Source organism: Populus nigra, chromosome 1 (genome assembly GCF_951802175.1).
Source record: "Populus nigra chromosome 1, ddPopNigr1.1, whole genome shotgun sequence".
Classification (NCBI taxonomy): Eukaryota; Viridiplantae; Streptophyta; class Magnoliopsida; order Malpighiales; family Salicaceae; genus Populus; species Populus nigra.
The window spans coordinates 15,161,741-15,185,130 of NC_084852.1; the positions used below are offsets into that span (position 1 = coordinate 15,161,741).

Genomic DNA, 23,390 nt, shown 5'->3' on the forward strand with positions numbered 1-23,390 from the left:
TCCTTTATAAGACTACAAGCCTAACTCTTAGTCTTATATTTGGTATAATAGCTTTGTGCTCTTGAATAAGACTCAATTATCTTAAATAAAAGATCATAACCAATAAGTCTAAGGCATTTTGGTTTAATGGCTCTAATTATATTTATTAGAATTATAGAATGAGATTTTATTTTCTTTCACATGATCTTAACATGTGAGTGTTGAAAATAGCTTTAAGATTCTCAATAAGACCATGGAAGGTGTGAATACTAAAGAATCCATTAAGAAACTTCATGATCCTAAAAAAGAGAAACTTGTTTTTAACACTAAGGATCTTAATGTCTTTTTTTTTTTATTGTATGTGATATTAAATTTTAATAGGGTCTTCACTCTCACCATGATTCATAGTATACGGAGAACTTTGAAGGTAACTTATAAAATAAAACAACTCACGTCATAGAATCCAAAACTAACACTACTGTATGTGATTTAATATGTTAAAGAGAAGTATGATAAAAGGAATAAAGAGATGAGTATGGGTTTTGAGACCAATGTGAATGGTTCATAAAATCATTAAGAAATCCAAGATTTTTAGTAAGATTTTGAGATATCTACCTAGACTTTGAAATCTTAAGATATAAATTATTGATAAGTTAAATAATTTGAAGACACTCAAATAAGATGAGTGTATATCTCATTACCCATTAGCTCAAGGTAGATAAAAAAACAATTGACATAAAGAAAAAAGATATTGCACTCTAAACTAAACATGATAATAATAATGAATAAGAAGTTACTCTTACTATTAGGAAGTTCAAAAGTATGCTAAAAAAAGAAATTTCTTAGAAGACAAACACATAAAGAGTGATTTCTTTAACAATAAGATATCAAAAGGCCAAAACATGAAGTAATTGAAAGTCATTTGAAACAATTTTATCTAATTTCAGCGTAGATAAAGTGGCGTCAACTCATTTAGGAAGATCAGTTTATGTCTAAGTAAAAATCCATTCCAATTTCGCTTCTTGGCGACTTGTACAAGAATTCCCCCTTACTTACGAAGCAGAGATCTTTTCACTTTTTAATAAAATAAAAAAAAGGCCAGTCTGCGGTTTTTTTTTTTTTGGAAATCACCAGCCGCTTCCATTTTTTTTCTCTTCAACGATCGATCCCAACTAGAGCTTTCAAGCACAACTACAACTACTCTGATCTTTGGAGAGAATAATAGGTCTACGCGATGCTTCGAGGGCAAACGGTCAAATCCAGCCACAAGCCGAATCCAAGTAAAGTACCGATGCTTGCTATCAGTAGAAGTCTCAGCCTCTACTTAACACGAGGAGCTTTAACCCTTTAACTCCAAAGAGCTTACGTCAGCGGTTCACTTACACAATTTTTATTTTAAGTAAAATAAAGACAAAACAAAAAAAATACTTTCTTTAATGGCAAAGCTCGGGTTCCCGACGAGTAGGGCATGACCCTTCCTTAATATAAATAAGAATGTCGGGGAGTAATCACTCGTGATAGGGCATAAGGGGAGAGGACAAGGTCAAGAGGAAAAAAGAAATAAAAAAAAATCAAATGAATCCCCCGGTCGATAAAAGAAATACAAAAAATGTTTATTCTTGAGATGGAGATTTATGGTCAATTCTTGCAGTTCCTAGCTTCACTTCAGGCCTCTATTCAATCATTGAAGCCTAGCAATAGATGTTGATGGCTAGTAGGATGAATAAGACAAAGGCGAATCCGCGGCTCCAAGGGGTTACCCAAGGAAGGGAATCAGCCTTTGTTGATTCATTCATTCCCGCGAAATAGCGAGGTGAAGCTGTGGAACACATCTAGACTAACGCTCTATTCGCACCGCACTCACCAGCATTTAGATGTCGTTGGCACCGTCTCTTGCTCCAAAAGCAAGGCGGGCACTGGCTAGTCAACTCTTGGCCTCGAAGCTTCTATGTCGTTAGCTGCAAACTCAACTCTTTTATCATTGGCTCATCTCCTGATATTTAATGAAGTGGTCTCATACCTGAATCGCGTAAAAACAGACTTTCTTCTTCTGTTAGACCTCATTCATGATATGTCGCTTTCATTAAACTTGTACTCGTTGCTTACTTTGATGAGTTTGAAACACCTCCCTATCTTCTAATAACGTATATAGGAAATGCTTCATTGCTCCTTCTTTTCACTCTGATATGCAATGGAATCATCTTTCAGGAAAGTTATTTGATAATATGAATAGACGGGCAGAAAAATGCACTTCTGAGCTGGCTTTCGGAAGAGTTACCCTACCTCGGATAGGGATAAAGGGAAGGGAAGAGTTACCCTACCTCAAATAGGGACAAAGGTAAGGTTAACACCAAAACGAAAGACCTACTTCAAGGCAAGGAGAGCAGGAGCAATAGACTGCATTAGTGAAGGAAGTATGGCATCAAATCAAAGGGCGCTTATCCCGCTAATTGTAGGTCTTGGTAAGTACCTGACAGACCTAAGGCTTGTAACTAAACTTCAAGCTGGCGAAGGAAAGTAAGGAACTGATACGCAAAACTAACTGGCAAGCAAAGCACAAAAGGCACTCCTTACCTTAGGCCTTATCAATCGAGGAAAGAAGCATTCCAATCGTTGAAAAAGCTCGGGGCCGTCACTTATTCTGTTCAGGGGGAGATGAAAGACAAAGAAAGAGATCGGAGGACTTTATGATCGGAGAAACAAACCCCTAATCAGTAGAAGAGGCACCAGAAGAGGAAGTGAAGCTAAAAAGGCAAGGACTTGTCCACAAAATAGAGCGGATTGCATATGAAAAACAAGTAGAATCCCCACTTTCAATGTGGAATTATAAACTCAGTAACAGGCTAATTAAATAGGCGTCGAAAGCAACTGTACCGACGCGGTTCAGAAGCTACAACCACTTTTTCTTCAATTGCTATTAGTTTCGTGCTTTATCTAAGTGGCCTAAACCTAAAGGCTGTCAACAAAAGTCCCAAACCATTAAGGCATTAGCAGTCTTATAGAAATAGGAATAACCAATTTTTTCTTTCTTTATCACGATGTTCAATTCTTTTCTTAATGGGCAAATTAGCCACAACACAGAGTAAATACCCGAGCAATGGAATTGCTATTAAATACGTTGGACTGTGAACTCTTGTTTAAGAAGCTGGAATCAGAACTTCTTCTTTTGCTTGTTCATGACTCTCCGATGAAGGCTTTCATGCTTAACCGCAACTATTTCTAGAGGAAGGAAAGAAGGGCTCAGCCAAACCCGATTCCCATTTTCATTGCCTATCACTCAAGAGACATCCTCCAACACCTTAGGCCAGACTTTCACCTTCCACGGGGGAGAGTTTTGGCTTTTAGCTTTGATGGAAGGGACAAGGTTATATGTTCTTACATACTTTCCCGCAACACCACGACCTAAAAACTCTCTAGCTCATGAATTACACCCCACCCCAATTTCATGAGAAGGGCTTTATTGGTGATTGATATCTTGTGAATTCTAAACAGGTTCCAAGGCCCTCGAAATTAGTTGATATCGTACCCATTTTGAACGGATGGGGTTTGGCTGTAATTTTCTCTATTGTTGCTTGTTATTCGAAGAATAGATCTATGCTCAGCTGGATTCATTGGACCACTTTCTTATTCATCTGATGGGAGGTTTGTTAGTTTGGTTCGATGTGCTGATTGGCTTGGGTCATTTAGGTGTACATGTCTTTTGTAATTCTCTAGATGGAATCCTTGACCTGTTTCAGTAGGATGTTATTGGGGTTGCCATGCCCTGGTTTGTTCGTCTGTAGTTGTTGTTTCTTTTTGGCTTTTTATCCCCTTAAAAAGATCGTTTTTCCCTCTTAAGTGAGAGTTCAATCCTGCCAGTTGATCATTTTTCCTGTCTTTTTGTTCATCAATGCTTTTCCACTCGGTGACGTCCATTTAAATCTTTCAAGTTTTTAAAACCCCTGGATTTTTGGCTAGAAGCCCCTCTCCTTAGGAGCTAGTCTCTGTAAGTGGCATTCCTAATGCAATAGAAGTACCTCTTAGGAAAGCGCTTGTTGTCACCGAGAGAGAAAATATAATATCTGGATATGAAAACGGCTTAAAAAGGTCTGACCTTCTATCTTAAAGAAGAAAATGGACCGAATACAGATAAGGAAAGCAATCTACTCATGCCCAGGCACAACAAAATAAAAGGAATAAAGTTATAAAGGACCCGAAATACCTTGCTTATGTATTATTGGAAAATGCATTAACATAAATACGACCTTTTCATCTAAATCATTATAGACACTTTCTAATATTGTTCTGCCCTTCGAGGATCACCCCTCTTCCTTTCTAATCAGTGATAAGAGTGTCTCTGCACACAATAAAAACAAATAGTGGGGAGAGGCTTGACGGAGACTTCTGTTAGGACAAAATTCTTCTTTAGTGAAGATAGGACTTCATTCAGTTTGTTGGACCATTCCATTCTATCAAACCTGTTTCCTGGTCACCTGTTGTGTTGGGATGATCTCTTTTTATTCTTGATAGCTCTGCCATCTTCTACGTCCCTACAGAGATGGATTCTCTTCTAGGAGGGAATGAAGGTTTGGCATTGGGGTAGCCATCTATTTAAAGACTCCTCTCTTTTGAGATAGTCTATGATCGATCAAACGAGACATGTCATGAGCTTGAATTCCATTGAACCTTCCTTTACCTTCTTTATTAAAAGTAATTTCTTCTAGCTTGAACCCGTTTCACTCTCCCTTTCGAGACAACACTAACAAAGGCAAGAAATGAATCTAAATTTAAGAAATGAGTCAATCTTTGTATAATGATGAAATATGACAATATTAACACCTTAGAGGAATAATCTCTTATAACAAAAGCTAATAAGCTAAATAATCTTAATAATGATGTATCTCATGAATATTTTATAATACTTTTAAAGAGGTGTACAATAAATTGAAAAACATGTATAAAATAATTTATCCCTAAAAAAATGTGATCTTAATTTCAAAATAACTTGAGGATTTATATAGAAAATGATACATTGTTTGAAAGTGGTGAGCTTTTGGAAAAAAAAAGTGTTTGTTGATATCTTTACTTCTCGTTATGACATTTCAAAATATAAAATTTTGGTTTTAAAAATAAACGTTAAGGATTGGACTTCAACTTTGACAAGTTTATACAAAGGTAGAGATATTTTAATATGCTTTCAAGGAAACAAATGTTTGTTTTCAAAAAGAGTGTTTTAAGTTATAAATACTAAAAAAAAGAGTTTTATAAAAACCTCTACATATATTCATCTAATACTTCTAGTTATTTTATTACTTTTAATACTCATGATAAAAAAAAAAGTTATTTGTTCAATCTTAAAGGATGAAGAAAAATGAAATTTCAATCAAAACCACATACATACCTAATGTTACATTAACTAACTCTTATAGACCTAAACATTCATGGTATCAAAACAATTTGAATAATTTGTTTTTGTAAGAAACAAGTTTTAAGTTCACTATTTTCTCTCAAAACAATGAATAATGTTTTATATTGGATGGTTATAGTAAAGTTAAAACGCATAACAAGTTTAATATTGATGATTTCTTTATCATTGAACTTGCTTTCCTTGTTAATGGTTTGAACTATGTTTTTTTTTATTATGGTGAATAAAGAAGATAACATAATTTTTTTATTAAGAAAATATTAAATTACATATATATTATTGATATCATGATATATCTAATTAAGATGTCAAGTATTTTAGTGTTATATTAGAAATTCCTTAGACATTGTATAGGAAGTTTGAATGTGTAAACATGCATTTGATCTCAAAACTTGCTAAAATGACCTTGTTAATAGACTTCTAAACAACAAAAGGCATGATTTCTTTAATAAAAACTCTTGAACTACTTTATTCATACTTGTTTAAATTGGTAAAAACTACTAGTCTTGGTGGTTAGCTATGCTTTGATTGTCTTACATGTAAAGATGAGACAATCAAAGTTTTCTCATTTTTTTTAGAAACATGTTCAAACAGAAGTGTTTTACAATTTAAATTTTTTTAAATGATCATGATGTAGAGTTTAACCACTTTGCTTTTAAAATACTTATCAAGAAAACGATTTTAAACATAATTTTCCAACTCTTATAAGTTGTTTGAACCAATTCTCTATTATAATTGAATTCAATTATGTTGTTTAATTTGAATTCAATTGATAAAATAAGTTGAATTCACATGCTAGGAAGAGATAGAATTCAATTCATTTTGTTTCTTATATTACCTTCATCACTTTCATTTTATTCTTTCAATAGTCTCTAAAAAAAGATGGGTAGATGTTTATTTTGAAAATGCTAGTTTTAACATTAATTTCACATCTTTAATGTAGTGAATTAGAAGGGTTGTGATGCAAGAACGTTTTTAAAAAAACATATATTTTTCTATTCTTTATTATGATTTTTTTTCCTATTTAAAAGGAATTTTATTCCTATTCAGTTTAGGGTTTTCTAGTTTTTTTTTTCTATATAAAAGGTTATAATTGTTTTTTTTTTTTGACAAGTGAAGACATGAATGAATAAAACTAAGTATTTTGAGAGTCTATATACTTATGGTGTTTTTGATCTTCGAGGGTTTTTGACATATAATAAACCCCTTTATCTTTCACTTCGACCCACATTAAGTTGGCGTTAGGTTTACTTTTACACCATTTTTAAAAATTAAATTCTATTTGGAATCCAATTTTTGACACTAAAAATGGTTCTAAATATGAGATTTCATTAGAATATCTAAATTGAATTCAATCCAATTGGTTCCAAATATGTTGTTAAGACTCTTTAACAAAATGATGTTGTTAAAAGAAAATTTATTCTTTAAGGGATTCTTAGAACCATGATAAATAATTTTAGTCTTCTAAGATATTTTTGGACCAAAATGGTCACCTTATATTTTGTTTCAAATTGTATTTTTATTAGACTTGCCTTATATTTTTAAAATGAAAATATTTGGAACCAAAACCAAATATTTTATATTTTAGTGTTTTTATATCAAAATATTTTATCTTGAACACCAATGAAAACTTTGATTTCAAATCCGATGAAGGTATTTTTTTTTAATTTTCCTGTATTAAAGTAAGAAATGTTGTCAATCCAAAAGATATGTAGTAATTAGTTCATAACAAATTTATTTTTGATATAAATAAAATGTTCAGGTTTTGCTAATGTGTTTTCTAGTAGGAAAAGTTTTTTAAACTGTGTGGGGATTGACCTGATATGACTCGATCGACTTGGCAGGTCCAAAGACAACTCGAATAACGAGTAAAAATATAGTTTGACTTAAAATAAAAATTCAATATGAGATTTTTTATATGTAAATACTGAAACAACAATATATTTGATTGATTTGAGTTAATCAGGTTAACCAGTCAATCCTTAAATTGGGTCATAAGATCATGATAATCATATAGAAAGTAAATCAAAACAAATTATGAAGCTCGATTTCTAATAAACTCAATGTTGAACGATGAAATTTTAAAAAAATCAATTAAAATAATAATAAAAAAATAATTCAAGTCAACCCGGGTTAACGTACTAAACTCACACCCTATGTCATGAGACCAACACAACCCAATAGAAAAAAAATTAAAACAAATTATAAAACACAATTCTCAATTAATTTAGTGTTGAAAGATAAAATTGGAAAAAAAAATCATTTAAAAAAAACACAAAAAAAACTTGAATTAACTTAGGTTAAGCAGCCAAACTCGTGACTAAAGTCATGAGATGAGAATAACCTCATAGAAAACAAACCAAAACAAACCATGAAGCCTAATTCTCAATCAATCCAATGTTAAAGAATGAAATTGAGGAGAAAAAATCAATTAGAAAAAAAAAACTTGAGTAAATCAAATTAACTCATTAAACTCGTGGTTTAGATCATGAGACTGAAATAACCTCATAAATGTTAAATTAGAAAAAATTATAAAGTTCAATATCTAATAAACCTAATATTAAATGATGGGATTGAAATTGAAAAATCTATTAAAAAAAATACACAAAAAATAACTCGAGTTAACCTAGGTTAACCCGTCAAACTCATGATCTCAGTCATGAGATAGAGATAATTTCATAGAAAGAAAATCAAAATAAATCACGAAACTTGATTCTCAATGAATTCAATTTTCAATGATGAAATTAAAAAAAAAGTCAATTAAAAAAAAAACTCAAGTCAACAGAATCTTGCCAAACTTGTGATCTGGATCATGAAACTGAAATAACCTTATAAAAACTAAATTAAAAAAATATATGAAGACCAATCCCTAAAAAAACCTTAATATTGAAGGATTTAGTTAATATTAAAAACAAAAACATAAATGAAAAAAATAAAAAAAATATTGTTCAAGTGAATAGTATTTTATATGAAAATATACAGTACAATCCCCTTCTCTTTTGATTTGTTTTTTTGGTTAATGTAAAAGGTGGTTATCTTATGCAATTAGATTTGGATACGAGTTGATGCTATTAACCCCTTATTATTATTTAGTCCTTATGTTTCTAATCTAATGATCCCTTTATTTAAAGAAACCTACTATTAAATCCTATATTTTTAATATTTGATTGTACCTAGGTCCTTGAGATGGTGTTTTTTATTATAGTTAAATTGTTTTTTCACCTAGCTGTCTTTCATTTGTAATAAAAACTTTCAATCTTATAAAATTAAAAGTATATTTAAAAGGTAATTTAGAAAAATTTTAAAAAATAAATAGTAAACTTTAATTAAGAGACTAAATTATGTATTTTTTTTAAATGAAGGGATTAACTTTTAAAATCATAAGAATACAAGGATTAAATTATAATTTACTCTTTAAAAATAGTTGTGTGTACAATTAAGTTATGTTTGTTATTGCAGTAGTAATTAATTTTTAAAGTGTTTTTTACTTGAAAGTACATCTAAATAATATAAATTTTTTATTTTTAAAATTTTATTTTTGAATTAACACATCAAAATATTTTAAAACCATCAAAGATAATTAATTTAAAGAAATAAAAAAAATCAATTCACGACCCAGCCGCGTAGCCAAACGAGGTCTTAGTTGTTCGTCCAATATATTTTAAACAAATTATTATATGCATTGTTAGTTCAAGGTATTTAATTAATAAAATAAAACATTAGTATTTTATTTAATCAATACATTTGATAGTGTAAATTTGAAATTAGTCTTGTAGTTTTTCGTTTTAAAATAAAATCTCTAAAATTGGATGCAATTTAGGAACCTAGATTGGGTGTACAGTTCCTCGATAAAACAACACTAAGGGAGAAGTTTTAAATATAAAACTAGTATCTTTGAAAGTCATGAACTCGAATTCCAACAAACATATTCATATTTTTTAAACATGGCTTGAATATAGAATTAGAATATCTTTGGGAGTTTAGTTGTAGTTATTTTTTAAAATATTTTTATTTAAAAATATATAAAAATAATATTTTTTATTTTTTATTTTTTCAAAAATATTTTTGATATCAGCACATTAAAATATCTAAAAAAATATTAATTTAAATAAAAAAATAAAAAATTTTAATCTTCTAGAGAATATCTTTCTATTTTTGTTAATTTACAAAAATAAATCACAGTAAAATAACATCCTATCAAACTCAAGATATTCAGGCCAGCGACAAACATTGTGATAGTCGTTATAGCATTTTTAATAGCAAAAGTTATTTAAATGTGTCAAATTGTTGATACAGTTTTTTTTTAATAGTGTAAAAATGATTTTTTTATATGAATTTCAATAGAAAAAAATTTAATAATACATTTGTACTTTAATATATTTAATATTAATTTTTTTTGCTTTTTTAAAGAAAAACATTGAGAAAAATTGTGGAGATGAAAGAAAAAGATTTTAAACAGTCTATTTTAATGCTTTTGGCTTTTTTTTATATATAAATATGCAGGAATGGCTTTTCTTTGATAAAAATAAAAAATATTTTAGCTCTTTATTTGGCTATCCCTTAAGGCTGCATAATCAGGAGAAAAAAGTTAAAAAATATTTTAATTTTTTAATTTTAGCTTTTTATTTGTATCTTTAATTGGATGACTTATTTGAGTGTGTGGTAGAGGTTTTTTTAAAATGTTTTTTTTGAAAATATATTAAAATAATATTTTTTATTTTTAAAAATTTATTTTCTATACTAGAACATGAAAATAATCTAAAATTTTTTTTAAAAAATATTATTTTAAAACTAAGAAAATTAAGAATTTGAAAAGAAAAAACGATTCAATCAAAATGCCAAAGGTGCTGAAAATAACACGCGTGGCCGCCATTTCACGGAGAACCAACAAAAAACGATGCCGGACTTTGACTCTATCTTCTATTGTCGGTCATATATGACATCCAAACAAGAAACAGAGCAACGCTCAAAACCCAGTCGTAGTCTTTCATATACTCAGAAATTTGCATCACCACCAAAAACACAAAAGTAGGATAATACAAAATTTAAGCGATGATTGGGCAAGTATAAAGGTATTTAGCGACGTAAAAAATGCAGTCATAGTCAAGGAACGAGCTTTCTTGTAATCTGGATGTCTGGATCAATTTATATATATCTTAACTAATGTTTTAAAATTTTAAAATTAACGGTTATATAAATCTTTAATAACTCTTGAATTTATAATACTCAAACTGGTGATATCTAGAAATATATTTGAGACCTGACCAGTTAAACTCTACTCTAACCAAAAATATTTTTAATATTAGAAGATGCATAACACTTAAGTTTTATCTTGTTATATTAAAAATTAATTTGAAATTCTACCCGTGGTGTAGGAGGATAGTTTAACTCTATGTAATTATTGGTTGAAACTTAAGTAAATTTCGAAGAAGGGAAAATTCAAGAAATTCTTTTATTAAGGTAGTTTATGTGTTAATCAAGATCAAATCCTTTCCTATACCATATTCAAACAATACTAATAATATTTATTAATTAATATTTCAAACTTAATCTTTGTTGATTAACTTATAATTTCTCTCTAGGTGTTGTTTAGCCCTTTTTATATATAAAAAACTTATAATTTTCTATCAAAAAAATTAAATCTCTCTTGTTTTGTATTAAGAAAAGCTTTAATCATGTGGAAATTTCATGTCGCAACAACAACAATTTTAATTGGGATGAAAATCAAACAAGCAAACACTTGCTATTTAACGAATATTTTAGGATAGACAATGTGGAAATAAAATATTCAAATCCGTTCTCACAATTCGAAATTCAGTATCACTATGAAAAAATCCAAAATATAGAATAAAATGGGGATGTCGGGGAGAGTAAAAAATTAAAAAAAATATAGTTGAAGTTAAAATAAAGAAACAAATTTTATTGTGGTGTCCCAATCGCAGCCAGACACGCAATATAATAGCGCGATAGACATTGACACGTCTTTATCAAATCCATATCTACTCTCTCTATCTTATGCATATCCAAAAGGCAACCGCTCATTTATTCATAAATAAATAAATAAATAAATAAAAGATACAATCCTGATTTTGCCCCTACATCTTGTAATAAAAGGTCAATTTCCTCTGCGTGCTCCATTTTTGGTTAATTTCCCCATGGTTGAGAAAATGACAATCAATTTATAATAAATTTGTTGTTCTGTTTGCGTTCTATAAAACTTTTAATTTTTTATATATTTTAATTTATTTTAATATGTTGATTTTAAAAATAATTTTTTTAAAATAAAAAAAATATTATTTTAATGTATTTCAATATAAAAAACATTTTAAAAAATAACCGCAATCACATTTCCAAACAAACACTTAATTTCATGCATCCCAACTTTTAAAGCTAATTATAAGATATCTGGAAATATAATAGTTGTTGATAATAAGAATCAAGTGTTTTTCATACTGAAATAAATTAAAATAATAATTTTTAATTTTTTTAAAAATATTTTTAACATCAGCACATTAAAAAATATATAAAATTATATAAAAAATTAATTTTAAATTTTCAAAATTAAATTTTATCAATTTTTATTTAGACTGCAATTTCAAACAATAATATAACTATACTATAATAGTTGGTGTAAGGAACACGTATGAATTGGAAGTCAACATTGCACATGATAAATTGTAAATACGCTAGACGTTGATGGCTTAGATTCATATTTTATCATCATTAAGAACTCTAATCTAAGAAAAAAACAAAGTAATTACTGTATTATTTTGATAATTCGGCAAACCAATGTAGGGATTTGGTAAGAAATATCTTAAAAAAAAGGTCCATCCAAAGAGATGTTCTACCTTAGATATTAGACACTAGCCATCAAATTTTATTAATATAAAAATACAAGACTTTATAATTCTACATAAAATTTTATTAAAATTAAATAAAGTTAAAGATAAAAGCAAGATGGCAACTAACACAAATAAAAAAAAATTTAATAACCCACATTTAAAAAATTTATGATATACATCTTTCAAGTTATGATATTTATTTTTGCATTTAAAAAATATATATTTTTTTAATTAATTTTTTATTTTAAATTGTTTTGATGCACTGATATAAAAATAAATTTTAATAATAATAAAATATTATTTTAATATATTTTATGTAAAACAAATTTTAAAAAACAACCATTACTAAATATTTTTCACTTAAAAAAAAGAGAATAAAAAAAAAGGGAAATTGACCTTTTGCTACACAAAATTTATCTCAATACATATTATTTTTGGAAAAAAAGAAAAAAAAAAAAGAGAGAGAAAAGAACAGCTGCCAAATTTTCCCAAGTAGAACGAAGCTCCCATGTCACGAGCTTCTTTATCTTTTCCTTTTCCTATTCCCTCAAATAAATAAAAAAGAAAAAGAAAAAGAAAAGAGAAAAGGCTATTCACTTTCCTTTTGCTTTCAAAAACTTTCACGAAAAGAGTATCATCTATCTCTCTAACAGATTCAGATCCATTCCACTAACGTTTAGAGACTATTATCCTGCCAAGAGTAGTTAGTAAGTAACTCTCTCTCTCTCTCTCTCTCCCCTCCAAATTTTATTTTCCTTTATTATTTTAAACAGATAATTTTCTATCAATCATTTTATCTCCTTGAATTAGATCTTGGTTGATCATGGTAATGTGCTTCGTTTTAAGATTGTTGTTGACTTTCTTAATATTTTGTTATTAACTTTCTTGTAATTTGTTTTAATTGTAGAAGTAGATTAATTAATTAATGGTGGCGTGTTTTGATCATTTCTTGTAAGCAACTTGGTTTTAATTCCTTAACCTGCAAGTGATATAAGAACATGTATGGTGTCTCTTCAGTCTTTCTTCTCGTGTCCCACTTATGGTCTAAAGCGGTGGAGATAGAAGTTACGTGGAAGGCACTTTCTTCTACAGCCGCCGCCTGCTGTGCATGTTAAGTCATTGTTTTTGGCTATTACTTGCTTGTATAGCTAAAGAAGCAAAATTTGGGAACTTCTTGGTTATTTCTTTCATTACCGAGTCCACTTTTTTCTGCCTTTCTTTAATTTAATTCAGGAAATATTAAAGGGTTTTGTGTTTCGCTTTTTTCTTTGGGTTTATATTTTTGTTTCTGAAGTGGGTTTTGAATAAGAATTCAAGTCAGAGAGTTGGGTTTCTTTTGGTTCAGTTTTGGTGCTTGGTTATCAATAATTTGTGGAGAAGAGAAGTGGTTTTTTCTTAATTATTGGGGTTTATTGTAGATAAATTAAGTTGATGGGGGGCAAAAGTTCAAGGCAAGCCAATTGGAGTTCGAATCCATCTTCATGGGATGCCTATCAACAACCATCATATAGTCAAGAAAGTTTTAATCATTCACCACCACCACCACCACCACAGCAACCTTATGTATCACAACAATCATTTGGGTCGCATCAGCATTATTCTTCCTCTCAAGACTACGGGGGTGGCGGCGACAGAAGAAGGCTCGACAGGAAGTATTCAAGGATTGCAGATGATTACAAATCATTACATCAGGTAATTTAACATGCTGTGGTTTTTATGCGGATTTCGGTTTTCTGTCAGATAAGCAGCATTAAGAAGGATTTGGTGGGCAAGCATGTTTTGGAAATGAAGTTTTGGGTTTTGTATCTCCTCGCTAGGTTCTTAATATCATTTAGATTCCATGTCTGTTTGTCTTCATCAGATGTAACTGTGCCATTCTTAGATGATTTATTATGCTTTAAACAACAGTTTTGGTGGTAGTGGTGGTTTCTCTTTTTTAAAAACATCTCCCATTTTCTACCTATGGTCATGCATTTTCCATGAAATGAGCTCTGGTCTTTTTACCAGTTTCAGAGATTTTGAAGTAAAATGAATCCTCATTTTCCTTGCAGGTGACCGAGGCTCTTGCACGTGCTGGTCTTGAATCTTCCAATCTCATTGTTGGTATTGATTTCACAAAGAGCAATGAGTGGACAGGTTAACGCTTATCATTTTTGCCTAAAATGTATGTTGCCTGACCTATTGCAGAACAGGCTATTAAATTTGATTTGATAATAGGTGCCAGGTCATATAACAGACGATGCTTGCATCATATCGGAGATGGTTTTAATCCATATGAACAAGCAATATCCATTATTGGGAAAACGCTGGCTGCCTTTGATGAGGATAACTTGATTCCCTGTTTTGGATTTGGGGATGGTATGTATTGATAAATTACTTGGTTTTGAGAATTCAATAGATCAAAGATTGCCTAGTTATAAGCATTCACTTGATGCAACCGCCAATAACAAACACTTTTCTCTGGCAGCATCAACACATGATCAGGATGTCTTCAGTTTCTATCCAGATGAGAGGTTTTGCAATGGATTTGAGGAAGTCTTGAGTCGGTATAGGGAAATCGTGCCCAATCTACGACTTGCAGGTTTAAATCTTGTTTTTTGATGCTGGTGCTTCTCATCTCATAGTATTCGTTGAAGTCTAGAATTGGATTTTTTAGTTTATGCATATCATTTTGTTGCAGGACCTACATCATTTGCACCAATCATTGAAATGGCAATGACCATTGTTGAGCAGAGCGCTGGCCAGTACCATGTACTATTGATAATTGCAGATGGACAGGTACGCTTTCTTTTCTACAGTTGTAATCTCAATTCAGAGACAAATAAGGGGCAGAAATGCCATGCTTTTGTGACCAAAATGAGTGGAATGAGAGATGGAAAATTGGACTATCTATGCAAGAAATTATAGAATGCTGACAACCTGTTGTCATTGTACCGGTGATCATTTCTCCCATGTGAATGGTTGTTTGGTCACTTATGGCCAGGAAAGTTTTCATTCAAACTAGGTGTTGTTCCCAAGGCTTTACTGATTTATTGTTGATGGTTGTCTCAGGTTACTAGAAGTGTTGATACTGAGCATGGCCAGCTAAGTCCACAGGAACAGAAGACCGTCGAAGCCATTGTACGAGCAAGGTAAAGTCAGGGTAACTTTTTTCTTCTGGAGTTCCTTTTTTTTCCTGGTTGTTTCCTAAACATCGACCTGCTTTCTTACAGCAAGCTTCCCTTATCTATTATATTAGTTGGGGTGGGAGATGGGCCCTGGGATATGATGAGGGAGTTTGATGATAACATTCCTGCTCGAGATTTTGATAATTTCCAGGTAAGTATTTGGGGTGTTATTTGATTTCCATCTTAATTACTCTTTTGTTTTTAGAAACGGTGGTTTTTGACATATGCTTCTTCAATGGCTGCTGCTCTCCAGTTTGTGAATTTCACAGAAATAATGTCAAAGAATGTGGACACATCAAGAAAGGAGACAGAATTTGCGCTTTCTGCTCTGATGGAAATTCCTTCTCAGTACAAGGCAACTATAGAGCTTAGTATATTGGGGTAATGCACGCTTCCCCCTCTGGCTAGTTTCAAAGTTTTTTTTTTTTATATATTATTATTTTGATCTATTTTTTATTTGAAGTGTTGCATCTGTTTTCTTGTCATTCTAATTGTTATGCCATCTTTTATTGGGCAGTCAGAGCAAGGGAATTGTTTCTGAGAGAGTTGCCCTGCCTCCACCTTTGTATGGTGCAGCATCTTTCAGCAGCTCTAAGCCTTCTCGTCCTGCCAGTTTTAAGCCAAGTGTTCCTTCTTATCAAAGAGACAGCCAACCTTTCAGCTCAGCTCCACCTGCTACGTGTTCAACTTATGATAATCAGGTAAGTTGCGTTTAATGTTAGGAATGCTTTTGGATCAATGATATGATGCTTTCTTTAGGGTTTTGTTCACTAGATAAAACTGTTGCATTTAGAACCAGTCAATTGTATTTGTTTAGGGTTTTAGGTTTCACTTAAGTATGTTGTATTTCATACTCTGTGCTATGTGCTTTTGTGCCATTCCCATTTGGTGCCACACAAGACCGTCTCTGTTAACAACAGCATTATTATCTAGGATTGAACTGCATTTGGAAGCCTTGTCTTCTTCAAGTTATATCTTGCCTTTTCCACGAATTTTCCAGCAAAGTCAGGCTGACTTTTCAGCTGATTTGACTGCAAAACTAACTTTGTTGTTATTGTACAGCTTTGCCCTATTTGCCTCAGTAATTCGAAGGACCTGGCCTTTGGTTGTGGGCATCAGGTAGATATATAATCTTCTGATTTTTTCTCAGTTCGTATAGTTTGGAGTTCTGTTGACAGAAAGAAATTGATGCATAATTTTTCTTTTATCCATCAGACATGTTGCGAATGTGGAGAAACCCTTCAGTTATGTCCAATCTGTCGAAGTACGATCGAAACAAGAATAAAGCTCTTTTAAGTAGCATTCTGCCTTAAAACGTCTCATTCATTGTTGTTATTTTTTTGTTTTGTTTTTTATTCGTTAATTAAATCTTGCAAATGTTTGGCCAGTTGGTCTCAGATTCAGATGCATGTCCGTTTGTACATTCTCCCAATTCTCATGCGTGCAATTTTAGTTTTTGTAAGGATATCAATAAGAGAGTAGGTCTAGTCCTGCTGGGTGGGTAACCTTTGAAGTCCAGTCCCCATTTTTCATGTGATTGTTCAGTTTCTCCTTCACTGCTGAATCATATTGGATTTTCAATGTAGAGTTTTCTAATTTCTGTGAGATTGCATCTTTGCTTTTTTATTAAAATCCAAAGGCTGGCCCAAAAGCACTCCTCCTTTCTCTTGTAAATAAACCGACGTCGTACTTGTAATGGTGAATGGCAGTGAGGTTGAACCTGAGCCAAGATTTCCGAACAAGATCAAACGGGAAAAACAAGCACTTGAGGCTTTTTATAGTCAATGGAAAACTTGACGCCGAGAGTGGTGACAAATCATATACACGAACACAGCAATAATCCTATGGTAGATGTATGGGCTGTGAAGTAAGGAACTTGGGCACGCACGTTATGGACAAAAAAGGCTAGCAATAATGCATGGCACCGCTCCGTTTTCCAGCAGCTTCTGCTTTTGCATTTATTGTATTCAACTGCTTCTTAAAACCAACAGCTAATTTAAACTCGCAATAAGTGCATCGAAAAATAACTTGCCTTCTAACTTCGTGATTCACGAACTTGACCTTATCGCGGCTATCTTTTGATATCCTTCCCCATATCTGCCACTGAGATATGGCCAAGTGCCCCAAGTTTCCTTACCAAAAACTGAAGCATGAAGGTTTCTGTGATGAATATGAAGAAAGGCAGAGATTCAATATTGTCAAATCAAGAAGGTGGTACGGGTTCGGGAGGGTGCATATAAGAAAGAGGTTTAGGCTCAAGGTTCCAAGCCTGGGGAGATTCTTGAGGAGGAGAGTTAAGCTGGTCTCTGCCGTTAGGCTTTCATGTGCCAAGGTGCTGAAGAGATTGAAGGAAGGTCAGGCTCATTTTGGTGATCTTTTTGCAGGGAACTATCTGATCATGCAGGTCAATCCCACTCCATTGAAGTACTTCGAGAGATCTTATTATAATAACAATGTCCTTGACCTTAACAGCTTTCCTCCGGGCTACTGCTCTCTTCCAAGAATTGCTCATTGAGTCAGGTTCTTAGCTTCTATGATCCATTGTAAGGTTGCTTTTAGGTCCTCTGCTTGATGTAATTTTAATCAGTAAAAAGCATGTAATCTGAGTTTATTTTCTCATTTGATGGATCCCTTTTACTTGCAATCTCACTCTTTAATGATGTAATTTTAATCAGTAAAAAGCATGTAATCTGAGTTTATTTTCTCATTTGATGGATCCCTTTTACTTGCAATCTCACTCTTTAATGATAGGAATATCTTTAGACCAGCTTTCTCATCAAAATCTTTTTGAGCAAAGTTTAAACAAATCACTGCATACATTTATGAGAAAAAGTAATTAGATTTTTGCAGCTGACTCTGGGATTTTATCCTAGTTGCAGGCATGAATAGCAATTGATGTCTAATTAAAGACGGAGGTTTAAGGGATATTCATCTTTAGATCTTCAGCGTTTTGCATTAGCCTGCGCCGTATGATGACGACGACGCTGATAATTGAATTAATTATAACTTATTCTATATAGTTTATCAAAATTAATTAATTTATTAATCCTCAACTATATATTAGTTCTTGTATTATTAAATTCAACTACATAACTTGTTATTCTTTTCTCCTCGCATGACCGTGCTCTGTAACCAGCGTGGCCTTGCACTCAATCCTTTATTACCAATACCTAATTTTCCTCTATAACCGCCGACCGCCGACCGTGTCATATTCAATTAATTTTTTTTTTTGTTATGTAACTATAAGTGGTTCAATAATAAAATTTTAAAATTAAAAGTTTTTTTTTTTATGATTTAAGGTTTGAGTCTTATGATTACTAATATGATGACTACTGGAAACTTACATAGTTGTTAACTTCAGGATCTTTGGGATTAATCGATCCATGAGATTAGTCGAGATATGTGGAAGCTAGTTTAAACACCTTTTTCATCTATTAAATTGAACAATATTATAGATTTTGGTTATTAAACCACTTTCATTCTCCCATTTTCTTATTCTTTTTTAAGTATACATTGCATTTATACTTCATATATATGAACTTTATCTTGTGATGTATTTTTTTCACTTTCTTATTGCTATCAACAATCATTAAAATCACATGATCATGTCCATCAGCAAATTGCTTACTATATCTAAACACTGTAATAACTAGCAATAGAATATAGAACTTTAAAAAACGCGAACAGTACACTTTACAGACTCCTAAAAGTAAGTTTATATTTGTCTAGATTTTACTACGCAATAGAGAAATTAACCCTTGGATTTGTACCAACTCAACCCAGATTAATATTAATTCAGTCTCTCTCTCTCTCTCTCTCTCAGTGAACTGTTCTATATTTTCCATTTATCTATAGATGTTGGATAAGGAAAACAAAACGTAAAAAGTAACCTCCAATCATTGGAAGCTGGGAGATTTTACCACGTCTTTAATATTGGAGTTATTAAAATAACCATTGTTCTCGTATACGAGGCTTTAGATACTCTTCGCTTCGGTGATATGGGGGTGGAGATATTGTGGTCTTTTGAAGGTCCAACTGACAAGTCTCTCAGACTGAAAGGTGTTGATTGATTATCCTGGAGTGGCTTTGAACCACTTAACTTGAAAGGGGGCTCTTTCAGTTCTTACAAAGATAAATTACAGAAGCAAAGACAACCCAGGCCCTAATGCCACGGAGCATCACCCCCAGGAAGCCATCTCAAATACGAGAACAATGGTTCACAGGTAATCAGGGATTTTCGTCAAACAAGGTGCATGTAGGGCCAGTGGCCCGTCAAATTTCAGCTTGAGATCCTCTCATGCAGTAGAATTTGCAGTTTGTTTCTGAGCTATGCAATCTTTACTTGTCAGCGGGACCGTCAATATTCTCAAAAGGTTGTTCATCGTAACCAGTCTCAAGCTTCAGACACTTTTTAAGAGAAAATACTTAGCGCAGTCGGGTGAATCCTCAAATTTGAACCGATGGCCGTCCGTCAAATGCGTAGAGTTTCTTTCTACTAGAAACTATAGATATCACGGTCTTGATTTGGACATCAGCTAAAAAATATCTGTCAGTACATAGGTTTAATTAGTCTAATGAACAAATCACACACTCTCACACACATGGATATCTGATTTTAGTTTAAATATCTGTTTATAGTGTTAAATACACATGAATATACCAACAAAATATTTTTGTAGGTATATTTCAATGGCGATGAGAACTCTTTACCTTTCAAGGCGTTGTTTAATTCTTAAGGAGTTGATAATTAATGTTTTTTTACCAATAGAATCATTAACAAAATGAGAATTCCAACGCATTGATAATTAATGCTCATTTAGACTGTGGTACACGTTCCGCAATGGAATCATTGACGGAATGGAAATTCTAAGGGGCTGGTAATTAATGCTTTTGTTGATTGCTAACTGTTTACTCTTTTACTGATGGAATCACTGACCGAATGAAAAGCTGACGGTAATATTTAGAGGGGTTTCTGAATTTTTTCATACGAATTGAAAATTTCAACTTGATTTCACAAACAAAATCACTGACAGAAATTTTAAAGATTTTAATATTTAATAATCTGTTGGGAATTCAGTTGCTAAAATCTAATATAAAAGACCATGGACCCAACAGACGGGGCTTCATCTTCTTCATTCTTCTTCTTTTATCCTCTCTCATTTTCTCTCTTCTTCTTCATTCTTTTATTTTTGTTCATGACCTGAGCCGAAATCAAGCATCATCTTCTATTCTCATCATACGGTATGTTGCTTTTCTTTTTTTTTCTCCTTATTTTTTTATTTTTTAGGTTTTTTAACAATCCCTTTTCATTTATTTTGTTTTTCTCTTTTTTTTTTAATTCTCGGCCGACACTAAGCATGCTATAAATGTAAGAATTTTTCATTCATTTTTCTTCTTTATTTGGGTTTTTTGTTTTGCATTAGTTTTGTTTTTTGGTCATTATATTTGTTCAATTTTGCGTTGAGTTTTAGTTGTTATTTAAATAACTTTTTCTTTATTTTGAATAATTTTAGTTATTTTTTCAATTTGGTTGTTCGATTTCAATTAAATGTATAGGACTAATTTTAATTATTATTTTAAATTTTTGTTAATTTAGAATTAAATTTATTACCACTTATAAAATGAGAATTTTGTTCAAAATTGAATTATTCTAATTTGTTGGAAGAAATTGAATAAAATCAATTGGTTTGTGGTATATTTGTTATGTATTTATAGGTTTATAAATTTTAGTTAGCCTCCTATATAGGGGAGTTGCTGCTGAATATTTTTTTAAAATAAAAATCATCTAATTTTTTTTGTTAATTTGTGTGGATGCCTAGGGGATAATCTATTGTACATGATGAGGACAAGATCATTACTAGTTCTTTTAGCAATGATGTTAACGACCACGAGTCATTAGGTGTTGACCAAAACCAGGCACCTAAGGCACAAACATCGACTCACGACGCAGGGTCGTCGAGCGCGATGTCGCAACGTTGAGAGGGGTTCCCTTCATAGCAAAATTCATTTACCCTCAAGTACGAGGCCCAATGGAAGGATGATCTTTTAATGTAAATTTGATTTGCTTTCACAACGACATGTTTAATATTTTTTTAAAATAATTTTATTTAACTAATGCAAGTTCAGGTTTACAAATATTGAAGCTGTAAGAACAATAACATTGTCCTTTAAATCATCGATGAAAATTTTATAGTTTCAATGGAGCCAGGTTTCCAAACATCCAAAATAGAAACTGTAAGTCGATGCATGATTTTCAAGATTTAAGGTTAGTATTAACTTAAATAGTTTTTTTTTTATTATGTTAATTTGGTTAGTTTATTGAAATTACTAAAATTTTTCTTTTATAAATTTTTACTGCCAGGAAAAATTTGAATGGGAGAGAGTTGATGATAATGTTGCGATGAGGGTTTGAAAGAATCACACTGTCACTAGGTAAGATTGAAATCAAGATAATTTTTTTATTCCAAATATTAATATTTTATTTTCAATTTACTAACAAATAATTTATTGGTAACATATAGGTTGAATGATTTTTGGTACGAGGGGTAGAAGAAAGCAAAAAAAAAAAACCAATATAAGAGAAAGCGAGCTTCTAACCTGAAATGACGTGGCGGTTTGGAAAGATTTCCGACCGCTATATATGTCAGAGGCGTAATAAATGGACTAGATTCAACATGTGACATCTGCGGGTTTCACTTGACGGTCATAGTCCGGTATGGAGAACCAACACCGGCATGTTCACGGTTCAATTACTATGCATACCGGCAGCTTTGTTCCATTCGTTTCACATACAAAGCGGATGGTAAAATTTTTTTGTTACTTCCATTTTTTTATTTGTTATTTTTTATAAATATATTTATCTGACAACATTTTTATTTTGCAGGCTACAGTTCTTGGACACGAGCCAGGCTTGATGAAGCTTTTTGTTGAAATGCATGTATGGAGTGATGACTGCCAAAAAAGGGTGCAACAGTTCATGGATAGTCAAGTTCAGCACTTTGTGATATGTTAGTTTTCAATCATTTTTTTATTAAGTTATAATTTTCTTCAATTTGATGAATTTATTATTTATTTCTAGGATATATATAGCAACAACTTGAAAGAGAGATACGAGAACGATCCTTCGACCCATCCAAATTTAATTTGTGGTTGGAGGCAGGATCGTTTAGTGGGCCCGATAGAAATCAGGTGTACGGACTCTCTAACACTACAGTCGAGAAGTTTGGATAACCCGTAGTGTGTCGACCATTAGATGCTCAATCGGTTCTGAGCACTCAATCTCCCAAGTTCAGGCGATATTAGACCGACGAGTACATGATTAGATGACTTATCTTAATGAAAAATATGAACGACTCATTGTGGATTATGAAGAACTCTATCAAGTGGTAATGGAGATGAGATCACACATGGGTGGTTTATGTGCTCCTCCTTATTGGCCCCACGGTCCTGGCAACAATCAGCCTCCTCCTCCTCTTCCAGTGCTGTCTCCGTTTTAGATTTATTGTATTTGAACGTACAAATATTTAAATTTGTAATAAATATTAATTTTGATATTATTTTAATTTCTTGTTATATATTTGATTTTTATTTGGTTTTAATTTATTTTAATTATTTTTCTACTTCTGTTCAATATATATATTTTTTAAAAATATTTTAAAATATTACTAACGGGGTTGCTGATGGACCACTTCCGTCGGTATATTTCAGAGAGTTGAAAAACACCGACGGAATTGCATATGGTATTCTATCTGTTATATGACAAACTTCCCGAGGGAGATACTGACGGAATGAAGCAGATAATCTTTTTTTGCGTGCTTTGTTCATTTGTAAACCCATCAGTAAATTCATTACCGACGGACTCACCGACGGATCAGAAATTACCGACGAGAATTTTTTGATGGAATGTTTCCGTCCGTGAGCCTGTCTGTAAAATACTTAATGACGGATTGTGAGTGTAAATACTGATGGAAATTTTCATAGGTAAAACTATTAAATGTG

At 31.8% G+C, this 23,390-nt stretch overlaps 2 protein-coding genes across 3 annotated transcripts; both read left to right on the top strand.

Annotated features, from left to right (window-relative positions):
* The first annotated feature begins 12,725 nt into the window (after positions 1 to 12,725).
* LOC133676646 (E3 ubiquitin-protein ligase RGLG2) lies at positions 12,726 to 16,997 on the top strand. 2 transcript variants are annotated; one of them, XM_062098361.1, is made up of 12 exons: positions 12,726 to 12,932; positions 13,644 to 13,917; positions 14,277 to 14,361; positions 14,443 to 14,583; positions 14,693 to 14,806; positions 14,906 to 15,003; positions 15,277 to 15,356; positions 15,438 to 15,543; positions 15,646 to 15,773; positions 15,910 to 16,093; positions 16,455 to 16,511; positions 16,608 to 16,997. In XM_062098361.1, the coding sequence occupies exons 2-12, from the start codon at positions 13,657 to 13,659 to the stop codon at positions 16,686 to 16,688; spliced, it is 1,335 nt and encodes a 444-aa protein (XP_061954345.1). In that variant the 5' UTR covers positions 12,726 to 12,932; positions 13,644 to 13,656; the 3' UTR covers positions 16,689 to 16,997. The 2 variants fall into 2 exon arrangements, with proteins under 2 accessions (XP_061954345.1, XP_061954353.1); XM_062098369.1 differs by lacking the exon at positions 12,726 to 12,932 and adding an exon at positions 12,937 to 13,051.
* A 143-nt stretch (positions 16,998 to 17,140) lies between these two features.
* Positions 17,141 to 18,099, top strand: LOC133676662 (uncharacterized). The gene has a single exon (XM_062098380.1). It carries the CDS (start codon positions 17,503 to 17,505, stop codon positions 17,905 to 17,907), a length of 405 nt encoding a protein of 134 aa, XP_061954364.1. The 5' UTR covers positions 17,141 to 17,502; the 3' UTR covers positions 17,908 to 18,099.
* Positions 18,100 to 23,390: the final 5,291 nt, after the last annotated feature.

Coding starts and splice junctions, on each gene's coding strand:
- LOC133676646 (XM_062098361.1), top strand. CDS start 13,657: ATGGGGGGCAAAAGTTCAAGGCAAGCCAATTGGAGTTCGAATCCATCT. Junction 14,807..14,905: donor GCCCAATCTACGACTTGCAG/GTTTAAATCTTG, acceptor ATTTTGTTGCAG/GACCTACATCATTTGCACCA. Junction 16,094..16,454: donor GTTCAACTTATGATAATCAG/GTAAGTTGCGTT, acceptor GTTATTGTACAG/CTTTGCCCTATTTGCCTCAG.
- LOC133676662 (XM_062098380.1), top strand. CDS start 17,503: ATGGCCAAGTGCCCCAAGTTTCCTTACCAAAAACTGAAGCATGAAGGT.